Here is a 13,099-nt window from a genome sequence, read left to right as displayed (position 1 = left end):
GTGAAACATTAAAAAATTTGCCCATACATTTGCTTGTTTCTCAAACACCATTTTCTCTTTCTGTATGCCTCTTTTGAAAATTATGATTTCTCCAAAAAAAGCTAAGCCAATCCTGACAACATACTGTCTTTCTCCTTGCATAATGAAAAATCAGACTCCACACATAGACTTCACACTGTCCAATTTCTTAGTCTAAGAAATTTGAATCAAAAGAAACCATGAAAGGAATTCCTCTTCTTTTTTTCCTTCTGTGTATTTAGTTAAATGAGATATGAGAAATATTTATCTCTAAAGTAGTGTTAAAATGCATTCAATATTTGAACACATTTGCCAAGCATTCAAATACGGGGAAAATAAAATGTAAAGACTGCAAGTCTAGACAAAGCACGTCAATGCCTGACACGGGACACGTCTTCTCTGGCTAGACGTCTATTTGGCCCTGAATCCAGACACATTTATCTGGACCAAGACTGTTTAAATAAAGGCTAAATTAGATGTCTCCAATGGAACGTTATAAGACAGGCAACTGAATCTTTCGGGAAAGAATATAAAATATGTGAAGTAAGATTTATGGAGAGCTCATTAAGATGACCTCAAATGAATATACATTTAAAATGCAGTTGCACAAAATAAGGTAAGTGGTATCCTGGAAAAAAAGTTTTCTAGCCAAAGCTCATTATTCAAACGTGGATTATAAATTACAGAGTTCCTGAGCCATAAAGAACAACTGGAAAGAACCTAGGAGTCAATTTCGTGCTGTATATTAGGGCAGGTCCAGAAAAAAAAAAAAAAGCCAGAACTTCTTTATTTGGTTATATTGACCGGAAATCTTGTCTATGTTTTCTGTTATGTAAAAATGAGATTAATATACACGTGTGTGTTAAGTATGCATGCTCAATATGTAACTCAGTATTAAGTGACTAATATTAATATTAATCATATAACAAAAAAAATTTGCAGACCACATCATCTTGAACTGGATTCCTACCCTGGCTCACCTGCCTCTGATGGGTCATTCATTCCCTTCACCAGCTTGCACATCCACTTCCTTTTCAGTGACGTTTTTCTCATAGCTTTTCTTCTTCAATTCAGTCATCCCCACTCTTGGCCTTGATAATTCACTCTGGCTTTTCTCAGGAGCCTTGTTAACCCATATGTGCTAAATATAGAGCTTATTGGCATACAAGGTAATGATCAGTGGGATTTAGTTAGTTTTCAAAAATGTCAAAAAAGCTTGGGATTGAGGGAAATGGATCTAGACCAGGGAAGTTGTAAGGGCACATGAAGCTATAAGCCTCAGTTCTGTTTCCTCATCAGAAAAATAGGGACCATCATATCACTTCCCTAGTTTGTTACTATGACCAAATTAGATGATATGAAAAGTGGATTTCAAAGTATAAAATAATAAGTAGATTTTTGTCTTGTTCTTACTACCATTAAATCACAATTTAACTTCCCAGTTTTTTTATGGACACATATATAGACCATATATTGAGTACTCTAAAATGAAATTATTCAAAATTTCTCAGACTATCTCTACTGACTATTATCATGATAAATGTGGGCCCTCAAATAAAATGTTCTGTGTCAGAGGTAATGAGCCATGTGACAAAAGAAAGGTAATGCTTTATTTATCCCAAGGTCATTCATTTAATTGAATTGCAAAAAACTTGCAATATCTGTGGACACTTCAGCCTTTTTTCCTCCTTTCCTCACCTGGATCTTTGCCTACTGTTCTGTCCTCTCCAATTTATAAGTCTGCTGAACTGTGTAAGACAGTAACTGTGTAAGACTGTGTAAGACAGTAACATATAAAACTGAAGTTTAATACTATCAATTGTACTATTTATTAGCTTCGGGAAAAGGGAATTTATATGGATGGTGTACGATATTCTCTTAATAGGTTGACACTTTTGCCTCTAAGCAGAGAAGTTAGGAACAACTGCAGTTTATGCTTTTCAATTTCTTTTTCCTAAAGATGTTTATTTATGCATATAAAAACTGAGGTGTAAGCCAGAGGTGCAGGTGTTAAGGGGAGTAAAAGGATTCACCAGTGAGAGTGGGCAGCAGAACAGGCAGATCTACTGAAATACACTGCTGAGGGGAGCAGCGGGAGAGGCAGGAGAGGCCTCTGTGCCATGTGGGTCAGCTCCCTGACCCACCTGGGAGCTAACTCGTGCTGCAGTGGTTGACTATAGCTTGCCAGTGTTATCTTTAACATCTGAGCACCAGGGAGGCTCCCTGCTTTTCAGTTTCTTAAAGAACAATTTTCTCTTAATGTGGTCTCAAGCACAAGTCTTCAAGAGTCTGTGGATTTAGTTAGTTTTCAGAAAACTACAAGTATTTTAGTAGCTGGATAGCTATTTTTCAAATCCTTGAACTAAGAGCATTCAAAGTACCAGCTAACCCTCCAAAGATAGTAATTTTATCAATATTAGGTTCCTGAATGAGGGAAGGGATGTTTCTAGTTCTTTACTCTTAAGGAAAACATAGAAACACAAAGAGAATTGGGCAGAACTGAATTTTCTTTTGAGTACCTGTCATGTTCCAAAGCTCTAGAGGTTAAAAAGAACAAGTTTAATTTTCCTCCAAAAGAAAGAACGTGAATGAGAAAAGTAACAAAAACAGAATTGGCCTTTGCCTCTTAATCTACTGTTAACCATTCCTCCCTACATAGTGTACCTTTAGAACTAGTTCCTCATAAACATGATATAAACAATGTAAATGTAATATTGCAACCAGGTATTTCTAGATTTTCAAAAACATGATGAAGATAGTTATTTTTCATTCAACTCTATGCATGTATTAATGATATCAAGGTCAAGCACTACAACATAATCAAGGAAACAGAGAACTCCTTCTATGCTAATCACTATCTTTTATGCTAAATAGTCCGAATGAACTGCACCACCACTGTTTCGATCTTAGAAACACTGTGATTGAGTTTAAGAGAAGAAGTTATCTACCTGTTCAATTTAAGGTGGTCAGAGCAAAGATCAAGAAAGTAACAAGCAGAAATTATCTGAAATAATTTTCCCTAAAACAATTTTGCTTTAATATTTCAGTAAAACAATTTTTAAATAAAAGTATTTAGAATTTTTGATTACCACATTTCTGGGAAATATAAATATAAATCACAGGAAATGAGAACCAAATTACAAGATTTATGCACTAACTGAAATGTAGCATAATATTCAGTACTGAGATTCTATTCATGAGTAAAATGAAAAAGTACCAAATCTTTTGCTCTCCTCACACTTTCTTATTTAATAACCTGAATGATAAGATGTCATAAAGAAAAAACAAAAGCAATTATGGAGAGAAGGAGATAGAAAGAAATTGAGATTATAGCTGGCAAAAACAGCTATAGTCCACTCACCAGATCTGTAACTTCTAAGAGAGTGTAACAATAACCTTTGCTAACAATTCAGCAATAAGCAGATCATGATCATTTTCTATCAATATCCATGTGAGAGTTTTAAAAAATATGTTTTAAAACTAATGTTTATCCTAATTAGTTAACTAATATATTTATATGACTCATTTTATTATCAATTTATTTCATACCAAAAAGAAATTACTGTGATAAAGTAGAATGTGATCAGTCAAGAATGATGGTTCCCAACATATTAACAATAAAATGCTGGAATTAAAGCACCACATTTTTCTCACTATTCCAGCTAAAAGAAGGAATAAGTAGTTTGTACTGTAAATTACATTTATATGCGTAGGCATACCTATACAACTAATATTTAAGCAAGATTCAAGCTTTCAGTTGTATGATTCCCATATTAATAGTAAGACTAAGAAACAGTTAACATATATATGGCTGTGACTGTACATGTACTAATATGTAAAATTATTCCAAGCACTTTACATTTCTTAGCTTATTGAATCTTCACAACAGCTCTGTTAGGTAGATACAAAACAACCACCTTGATAGGCAGATGCTATTATTACCATTTTACAAATGAAGAAACCAAGATATAGAGAAAATTTTAAAATGCCCTCAAAGTCGGTAAAATTTCAGAGGTAGGAAGAGAATATGATGAGTTTGTTTCATACTGCACTCTGAAACACTGTCCCATACTGCTTTACACGATACCTATAAAAATACACTTTGACATGCACACACACAGTCTAAAATTCTTTTGTTACTAGTTGATATCCTGTGTTATGAGCTTTTGTATATTTTGTTCAATCTACTTGGAACATGCAATTTTCCTCCAGAAACTCCCCTCCTTCCTCCAAGACACAGCAGTGATAGTTTTCTTCCTTTGCCAGGAAGTTTGAGACTCTATTGTTTTACATAGCAAAGTACTTGTATTTGAAGAGATGGATAATAATATTTGGCCTGTTAATTAAGACCACAAACTCCTTAAGATCAGAGACCTTGAGCGTTTTCCACTGGAGTATTAACAAAGCTGAGTGTGATTCCTGGCACAAGGAAAGCCTGGCCAGAGGAAGGGGTTGAGACCACAAAAGGATTCATTCATATGGCCTTAAGAGAATTATAGGTGAGTCCCTTTATTTACCATCCCTAGCATGAGTCCTTGTCAAAGCCACCACCTTGGTAGTTGTAGATAACCAGGCAGATAAGGGAAGGCCTCCTTTACACAGTGGGGGTGAAATCTTTGCCCTCTTCTATCTTGTTACCATAATTTTCTGTCTTTTAACCTTGGTTATTCTTCTGGCATTATAGAAAGCTTGGTTATTCTTCTGGCATTATTCTTCTATGAGAGGGGAGATCTCACCCTTACTTTGTGAAGTGAATAATGTAAATGTAGCTTTCCAAACCACCCTAATAGTTCAGAACAAATCTGATAATCTAGATCTGCTGCATCAAAAGTCAGCAACTACCCAGACAGGGTAATTAGCAGGGGCTAAACTTTACTTAAGTACATAAATTCAGAATCTAAAAATATTAATTAATCATCAAAAGGTTATGTTACTTTCAATAAAAATTTGTTGTCATGCTCAATACAGTTATATTTGAGACAACTTTACTAATATCATCATAAATTGTAATTGTGCAATAATTTTACACTTCAATTTGTAATCTCTCAATTTTTATTAAATGCATCCTGCTTTGGGGCTTCCCAGGTGGCTCAAGGGGTTAAGTCTGAGCACAGGGAAGCTATCCGCAGCCACTACAGCATCAGTTTGATCCTTACCAGGAAGTTGACCCATATGGTGCAGTAGACCTCTCCTGTCTCATCCGCTGCTCCCCTCAGCAGTGTATTTCAGTAAATCTGCCTGTTCTCCTTCCCACGCTGTCTCTGGTGAATATCCCCCCCCCCTTTCTACCAACTTCCAGCTGGTAGAGAAATAAATAAATAAATAAATAAATATCTTTAAAGTAAATGCATCCTTATCTCTGCAATATTTATTTGAAGAGATGGAGAAGAATACAATGGAATCCCAACCTTCAAGGAACCAGAAGAAGTGGCATATATATATTAAATAGCAAAACAAAAGAATTTTCTTATTACCCTCAATGTTATTCAGAAAAGGAAAGAACAAGATCAATAGACTAGTTGTTGAGGCGCCATGTAAAGGAAAATATTTCACATCAAAATCAAGAATTGCCATGTAATCACGTCAGAACTGTCATGTAAAAAGTCTGACTGCTGTGTTGAAGAGGCCACAAGGAGTAAGAGACCCTGAAATACACAGAAAGAAAGGGTAGGCTAGGTCTGGTGGCCCTAGTGACCAGCTGAACCCAACTGAGCAGCTGCCTCCAACAAGATACCAGAATTTGCGGAGCTGTCATGGATATCCCATCCCAGTGAAGCTCCAGGTGCCAAAAGTCCACCCATCATGCGAGGAGTCAGTCACCACTCTGAGCCTAACAAACACGAAATCATGAGTCATGATAAAATGATAGTGATTTGAAGCCATTAGGTTTGGAGATGGTTTGTTATGCAGCAGGAGATAACACAGAAACATGTATTCTTTGTAAAAACAAAAAAACACAAAGATATTCCAAATATAAAGAAGAAAACTAAAATTATCCTTGATCCCCACAATATTTCATTGTATTTCTTCCAAGTCTTGGCTTCTATGCAGAAATTTTACCACATAACTATGATCTTATATGTTTTTTGTATTAGTCTTTTTTGACTTAGCAATTTGATGATAAACATTTCCCACTGTCTTTAGAATTTTTAAACATGCATAATTTACGGACTATCAGGTGAATGTCATATAATCATCATATAATTTATTCAAGTATTCTCTTAAAGTTCTTTCAGTTTTCTACTTTGCAATTTTTCCAGATGAACATTTGTTGCATTTTGGAATTATTCTTTATATTTTTAGAAGGGAACATGCTAGATCAAAATATGTAAACTTTTTAAGGTTCTAGATGTATAATTTCAACTACTTTTCAAGAAATCTGTAATAATTCATGTTCTACCAGCTGTGAGAAAGAGCTGATCTCATAATACTGTAAGGTACAATTAATAAAATTAAATTCAATGTTTTTTTCATCTTAATCAATTTTAAATATCTTGTTTCATTTACATTTCTTTATGAGGCTGGATTTTTTTCAAACTTAATAATCAATAGTATTGCATTGTCTGAGTTCTCCACAATGTTTCTTACTTGACTGCCTAAGTCTTATTTTTCAATTATCAATATGTACGAGTTTTTAAAGATGTGTAAATGAACAAGAAGATGTTAATGGTTTGTCAGAGTATAGAAAATATTTTCCAATTTAGCTTTTAATTTGCTTAATACATATAGATGTTAGACTTAAATAGGTATAATTAAACTACCGATAGTCTATGAGGAAAAACCCCTTTCATAGTTAAACATAAAATAAATTTGGTCACTTGCTCAACATGAGAGCAATTTCCTATTTTGTCAGACTTCCCACACAAAAGCATTGGCAACTTCCCTTCCTTACCCAAAGCAACACAAAGTTAACATATTCATAAACACTAGGAGTTCAGAGTTTAAATAGTAGGTCAATATTTTACACAAGCTGTGAGGTTAAACTTTTCACTTAGGAAAAACTACACTACAAAAAGGACTTGAATTATCTAGATTTAAGGCAGAAAATCTCTCACCAAATACTCAAGCACCATGCTGAACTTCTAAGTACACATTAGTCTAACTCGGGTTTTGCACACGGATTGAAGAAAAAAAAATGCAAAATCACTTATCAACTTGATTATCAATGTCATATGATAATTATAGGCAATAATCAAAGCCTCTGTTCCCTGGAAACCAAGGCAGAGGTGATTTTGCCTCAGAGGAGACATTTGACAATGCCCAATGATATTTTTGGGTGTCACAAGAGGAGGACAGTATATTTAATATATCCACTAGATTTCAGTATCTACCAGTAGTTTTTCTACTGGCATCTGGGGGTAGAGACCAGTGGAGATGCCCAACAATGTACAGAACAACCCATTCCCATCTCCTCATCATCCCCCAAAGACAATCATTCATTCCTAAATGTCAGTGGTACAGAAGCTGACAACCTACTCTAGACCACCTCAATAGGAATAAAAAGACCTCTTACCTCTCCTGTATAATTATATTTGCCTTTCAGTATCTTCCTGTAAAGTCTTGTATGATTGTCATCATCAAAAGGAAGGAATCCACTAAGCAAAACGTAGGTGATCACACCAAGTGCCCACATGTCCACCGCACTGGTATAATGTTTCCTTAACAAAACCTCAGGGGCTATGTACTCTGGGGTTCCACAGAGTGTCCTCATTGTCCAGTCGCCACTTTTATTCCCAGAGTGTGCCAAGGCAAAATCTGTGATTAAGATTTTTGATTCTGCACCTGGATGATAATATAAGAGATTTTCAGGCTTTAGGTCCCTGTGAGTTATTCGTAATGCATGCAAATAGCCGACGCCATCAACTACCATCTGGAGGATTCTGACAGCATCCTGCTCTGTAAAGGAGCCCTGGGTGATGAGTCGGTCAAAGAGCTCCCCTCCCGTAGCCAGCTCCATCACCACGTAAACTCTGGCCTGGGCCTCAAAGATCTCCACGAGCTGGATGATGTAGCGATGGCTAACCCGCCTTAAGACGCTGAGCTCAGATTGGCAGGCTTCTCTGCCTTCCCTCACTCTGGTTTCCATCACTTTTATTGCAAAAGGTTTCTTGGTGCTCTTCTGCTCCACCCTGACAACTTTGCTGAAGCTGCCTGTCCCAATGAGAGCCTTGATGTCATATCTGTTGTTAAGAAAAACCAAATCTGTTATCCTGTGTGTGCTGATTCTCATAATATCAAAGTTGACTCTTTTTATCTATAGACCCCCCCCATTTAACTTCCTTGTTTATTATTGTTTAATTGTGCTTATTAATTTTGAAACCCAACCCAGGTGCTCTTTTGAAATGGAGCTAGCAGTGTAAAATAATTAGTTAACAGAAAGACAAACAATCATAATAACAATAACTACCACTGATTACGTGCCAGGAATATATATATTTTTAATTCTTATCTCTTCTGCGTAATGTGTCAGTATCTCCTATTCTCAGGTGAGGAAATTAGGAATTCAGTGTTAAGTGATTTCCCAAAACTACATAAATTATAGTGGAAATGATGGGATTGAAATCCAACCCCTTTACATATGTTTCACCAAAATTCCTGTGCAATATTTAGGACCTCTTACTACCCTTTTCCTCCCCACCCTCCAGCTCTTTCACTTGTCACTCTGCAACAATACCTGCCTATCAGTGGGCAGGATTAAAGGGGCGTCATCCTATGCTTTTCAAAGTTTTTCAGAAGAGGGAGGAAATCACATCAGGAGATGGACTGTGAAAGGTACGCTTCTCCAGATTATTTGCCTGTGAGCTCTTTGTCCCAGGCACGACTCGTTCACATCTACCTCAACTCTTTAATCCACAGTCTTTCAAGAAATACACATGTCCTTGCTAGTAAAATGCAGGTTTCGTAAACCTCTAGAGAGAGTTTGTGAGGACCAGCCTGCAGTCAGCAATGGTCCACAGACACCCCACCTGACCCTACCTCCTGTACTGGCAGTTTCTTTGCAGCAAGTTGTGTGTTGCCATGGGATGTATGTTGCTAATGTGAAAGTAACTATCTCTCAGAAAGGCCAGGAGTCTGCTAGGATGTCAAAAGCTAAGGAACTAAATTTGAATTATCTGTATAAATGTTTAAGACACCTGGGAAACTTAACCCAGTGCCCTTATTTTTGGAAAGTTGAAAAGTGTTAGAATTGTGATTTTACAGTTGGAAGGAATACTAGAGAATAATTTAATCCAGTCCCTCGTTTTACAAAGGAAGAAATTTGAAGATCAGATTAACTGACTGATTAAATGGTAGAAGTGAGGATTAGAATCCAGATCTCCTTACTTGCATCATAATTTAGTGCTCTTCTCCGTTATTAAAATTCCTCCCAAGGTAGGATATTAGACAAGAGGCTATACTTAGGAAACACCAAAGTAAAAGGTAACTCTTAGTCACATTCTCAATGCCAAAGATTTAAATGTAAATATCAATCAATGCTTTAGCCTTATTTCTTTTGGTGAGACTTATTCTTCCTGTAATTTTCTTTTGGCCTACTTATTTGTTCCTTATATTCCTGTGCTCACTGAACAAAAATTGTATTTGACTGTACCAGCTTACAGAAAACAGCTTTGTTCTACACTGTGCTTTTAATTTTCTGGTCAATTACCTTATCAAAACAGATAGCAATTTAGTAATCTTAAATAGATTTTGTTCCTTCTTCCCCTTTCAACTCTGCTGTTTGTTCGCATGCACTCCTCATGTGATTTTTGAAGATAATCACAGGCATTTCAAATTCTATTGCTCTGCAGATCAACCAAGTTTTTAACATGACCTCTAATGTGGATGAAAGGACTTCGCAAGTACTAATTTATATCTGTGCTCTCAAAACTGCAGGCAAATCCATTTCTCACAGAATTAATCATCAGTATCAGACAAATTATCAAAGTTCTGAAGAACTACACTCTTGCTCAAATAAAAGAGCTTACTCAATACTGTTTGGAGAAATGCAAGTCATTTGGCAGTGAAGGAAGCAGTAGGCTGGAAGCCAAGGTATAGAGTAGTGCAAATAAGTGGCTTAGATTGAATAAACAATGCCCCACAATGCATTTGTGAAGCAACTTGTTTGTAAGCCCTTGATGACCATGGTTTGTGACCATTTTTTTTTTAATTTTTTTTTTTAAAGATTTATTTATTTGTGCATACAGAACTGGGGTACAGGCCAGAGGCTCAGGGGCGGTGAGAGGCTTCACCAGAGACAGAGTGGGGAACAGAACAGGCAGATCAACGAAGTACACTGCTGAGGGGAGCAGCGGGCGGGTCAGGAGAGGTCTGCCACGCCATGTGGTCACCTCCGGGGCAGGCGGGAATCGAACTCATGCGGAAGCGGCTTTAGATTCTCAGTGCTGTTCTTCAACCCGCTGCGCCACCAGGGAGGGCCCCGGTTTGTGACCATTTTTATGATTTGACTAACTATACCTGTGCTGTGCTTGGAAAAAGGACAGCAATAAATATTGAATGAAAAAGTAATTCAGTGAATACTTATTATTTCCAAACTATCATTTTGAAAACATTAGGATCAAATCAAGTATTCATTCCAGTTTTTCTACTTTTCCCCTCCACCTCCATCCACTACAAAGCAGCCTCAAAGTCATCTTTGCATCATCATTGAGGTACAATTTTTACATCATCCCAGTGATTATGTAAATTTTAATTGCTGCTTTGATATCAGCTGCTACAAACAGGGAATTTTTTGAAGATGGGTAAAAAATCGAGGGCCCCCTGGTGAGCAAGTGGTTAAGTCGCAACACTATGAAACTATAGGCAGCCACTGTAGCATGAGTTAGAACCCTGGCCAGGGAGGTGACCCACATGGCACACAGACCTCTCCTGTCTCCCTGCTATTCCCTTTAGCAGTGCATTTTAGTAGATTTGCTTGTTCTGCTCCCCACTCTGTCTCTGGTGAATCCTCTCACCCCCAGTATCTATGGTCTGTACCCCAGTTCTTGTATACATAAATAAATAAATGTTTTTAAAAAACTGAAATATAGAGTCAATAATTATAATATCACAAGTAACTGTGATTAACTCCCAACAAGAAAGTTACATTTAAAGAGTTTGATTCTGTCATCTCTATTCAGCAAGTTATAAATGAAATCACAATACAAAATAAAGACAACTGTGTTTTGGATCCAATCATACCACTATTGTAGAAAGGTCAATTTTCTGAAACTCAGCTCTTCATCAGTTAAGTAAGAGTCTTGAATTTGTCTCTACAGCCTTTACAATGTTGAGATACTCTGCTCCTATGACCCCTTCAGAGGACAAGGGACTGGGACTGTTATGGAGGTAGACAAAGCTTGACCAGAGCAGCTCATCTGCCAGGCTACTGATGACCAGAGATGATGTTTAACATATTCAGCTTTGACGAGCTCTCATATACACTCAGACTCAAGTACAGTTGAATCAGTCAGCTTTTTCTCTAACCTTAGCAGTTACGAGAATGATTCACAAGCATTAGAAGTTTGAAGGAGACCAAGAAATGGCTTTATGGTAAAATGAGCATACAATTCTAGGACAAGAGATGTCTTTGAGAAGACAGTCAAGCCACCTACCATTGTCTGCAGAATGTGAGGAGATTTGTTATTTTCTTCATCTACAAGTACAACATGGTTCACTCTGAGGAAATTGTTCCTTAGGCCAACCACCCAGCCATTCTTCATGATTTCCTACAGAGTCATTTAAGTCGTTTTTGTGCTTCATGAGGACACTAGTATTAAGTATATATGAATAGCTAAATGAGCACTTAGGATAATTCACATGTAATTATCTGCACAACATTCATAGGAGGCGGGTATTATTCCCATCTTGCAAACAGCAAAAGTAGAATGGAGAAGTGTTAAGGCCCTTGTCAGTGACACACAGAAGAAGAAACAGGAGTGGGTCTCAAATCTGGCAAATTGGAAGGACAGTTTCTATTTGACTATGATCTTATTCTCTAGAATTTAGTATATCCTTCACAATCCAGGCCTATGTGTAAATTCTGTCAGAGGCTGGGAGGCCTCTGAGGATGGTGATTTCCCTCCCTTTCCTTGCTGCTACAGGACTGTGATGGCAATTAAGCCTCATGTGTTTGTTCTTATAAAACTTAGGTTTCCACCATCCCATGGAGAATGGGAGATAGGAACCCACTGCCTATGTTCCATAACGATGGTGCCCAGGTACTTGAGAAAGACATTACCTGGTGGTTTATGTATCTTAAAGCAGCAAAGAAAAAATTTAGGGGAACAGGGGCCTATAATCAGAAATAAGTCTGTCTCAGATTTACTGAAACTGAGAGGAATTTTAAGGTTTTCTCCATCCGTGTTTAAATTTACTCAATGTAGCAGCTTCTTTTCCTTTCCGCCCCCTGACCCCCACCTCCATATCTGCCAAATCTCAGTTAGCACTTCACTCAGGCACTTTACCTGGCGAGAACCCTGGGGTCGAACTTGGCATGGAAGCGGGCCACCTGCATCCTCTGAGCCGCCTCAGCCAGGGCCTCTGGCCGCGGGCCTCCTAAGTGGTATTGACTTTGACCTTCCTGCGTGACCCAGGCCAGCGTGGATGGCCCCGGGACCACCTTCCGGCTAGCACCACAACCCATCACTCCAAGCTTTCAAGAACGCTTGAGAGCCCCTTGGGTGGGTGTTCTTTTATCCCCCAAGCAGCTTAGAATGGGCGGGACTGAGCGACCCTCCTGCAGGGTGGATCTGAAGGAAACCCCACTGTGAGGTCTTTGTTAGGAGATAACTCTCCTGGGAGGCCGGGCTTACTGCTCAGGCCGCCTTTATCTATGGGCACTGACCACTTATGGGTATCTAGTGTTTGACAGGGTAAAATCAAATTGGAGGAGAGTTCAGCAGCCTAAGCTTAATTCTCTGGGCCTCTTTTCTCACGTGTAAAATGAGACTGTGAACATATAAAGTTCTATGAGTCTATGAAGAATATTGTATGGGCTTTATGTCCTACTTTCATGTCTCCACGCTGAACCTATATCCAGATGACAGGAACAGAAATGTATGTATGTATATGTAATATAAATGTATATGTGTTATGTATAAAT

General features: G+C 37.7%; 1 protein-coding gene across 1 annotated transcript in view; it reads right to left on the bottom strand.

The window, feature by feature from the left end:
* Nucleotides 1-12,640, bottom strand: part of PSKH2 (protein serine kinase H2) — a 14,448-nt gene extending 1,808 nt beyond the window's left edge. Inside the window, exons 1-2 of the mRNA XM_004679754.2 lie at nt 12,462-12,640; nt 7,532-8,198 (exon numbers count right to left, since the gene is read on the bottom strand). Of these exons, the coding sequence (XP_004679811.1) occupies nt 7,532-8,198; nt 12,462-12,640 (846 nt within the window). The remainder of the gene's footprint in view (nt 1-7,531; nt 8,199-12,461) is intronic.
* Nucleotides 12,641-13,099: the final 459 nt, after the last annotated feature.

Source organism: Condylura cristata, unplaced genomic scaffold (assembly GCF_000260355.1).
Source record: "Condylura cristata isolate star-nosed mole 26May11 unplaced genomic scaffold, ConCri1.0 scaffold00009, whole genome shotgun sequence".
Classification (NCBI taxonomy): domain Eukaryota; kingdom Metazoa; phylum Chordata; class Mammalia; order Eulipotyphla; family Talpidae; genus Condylura; species Condylura cristata.
This window is presented reverse-complemented; position numbering and strand designations above follow the sequence as displayed.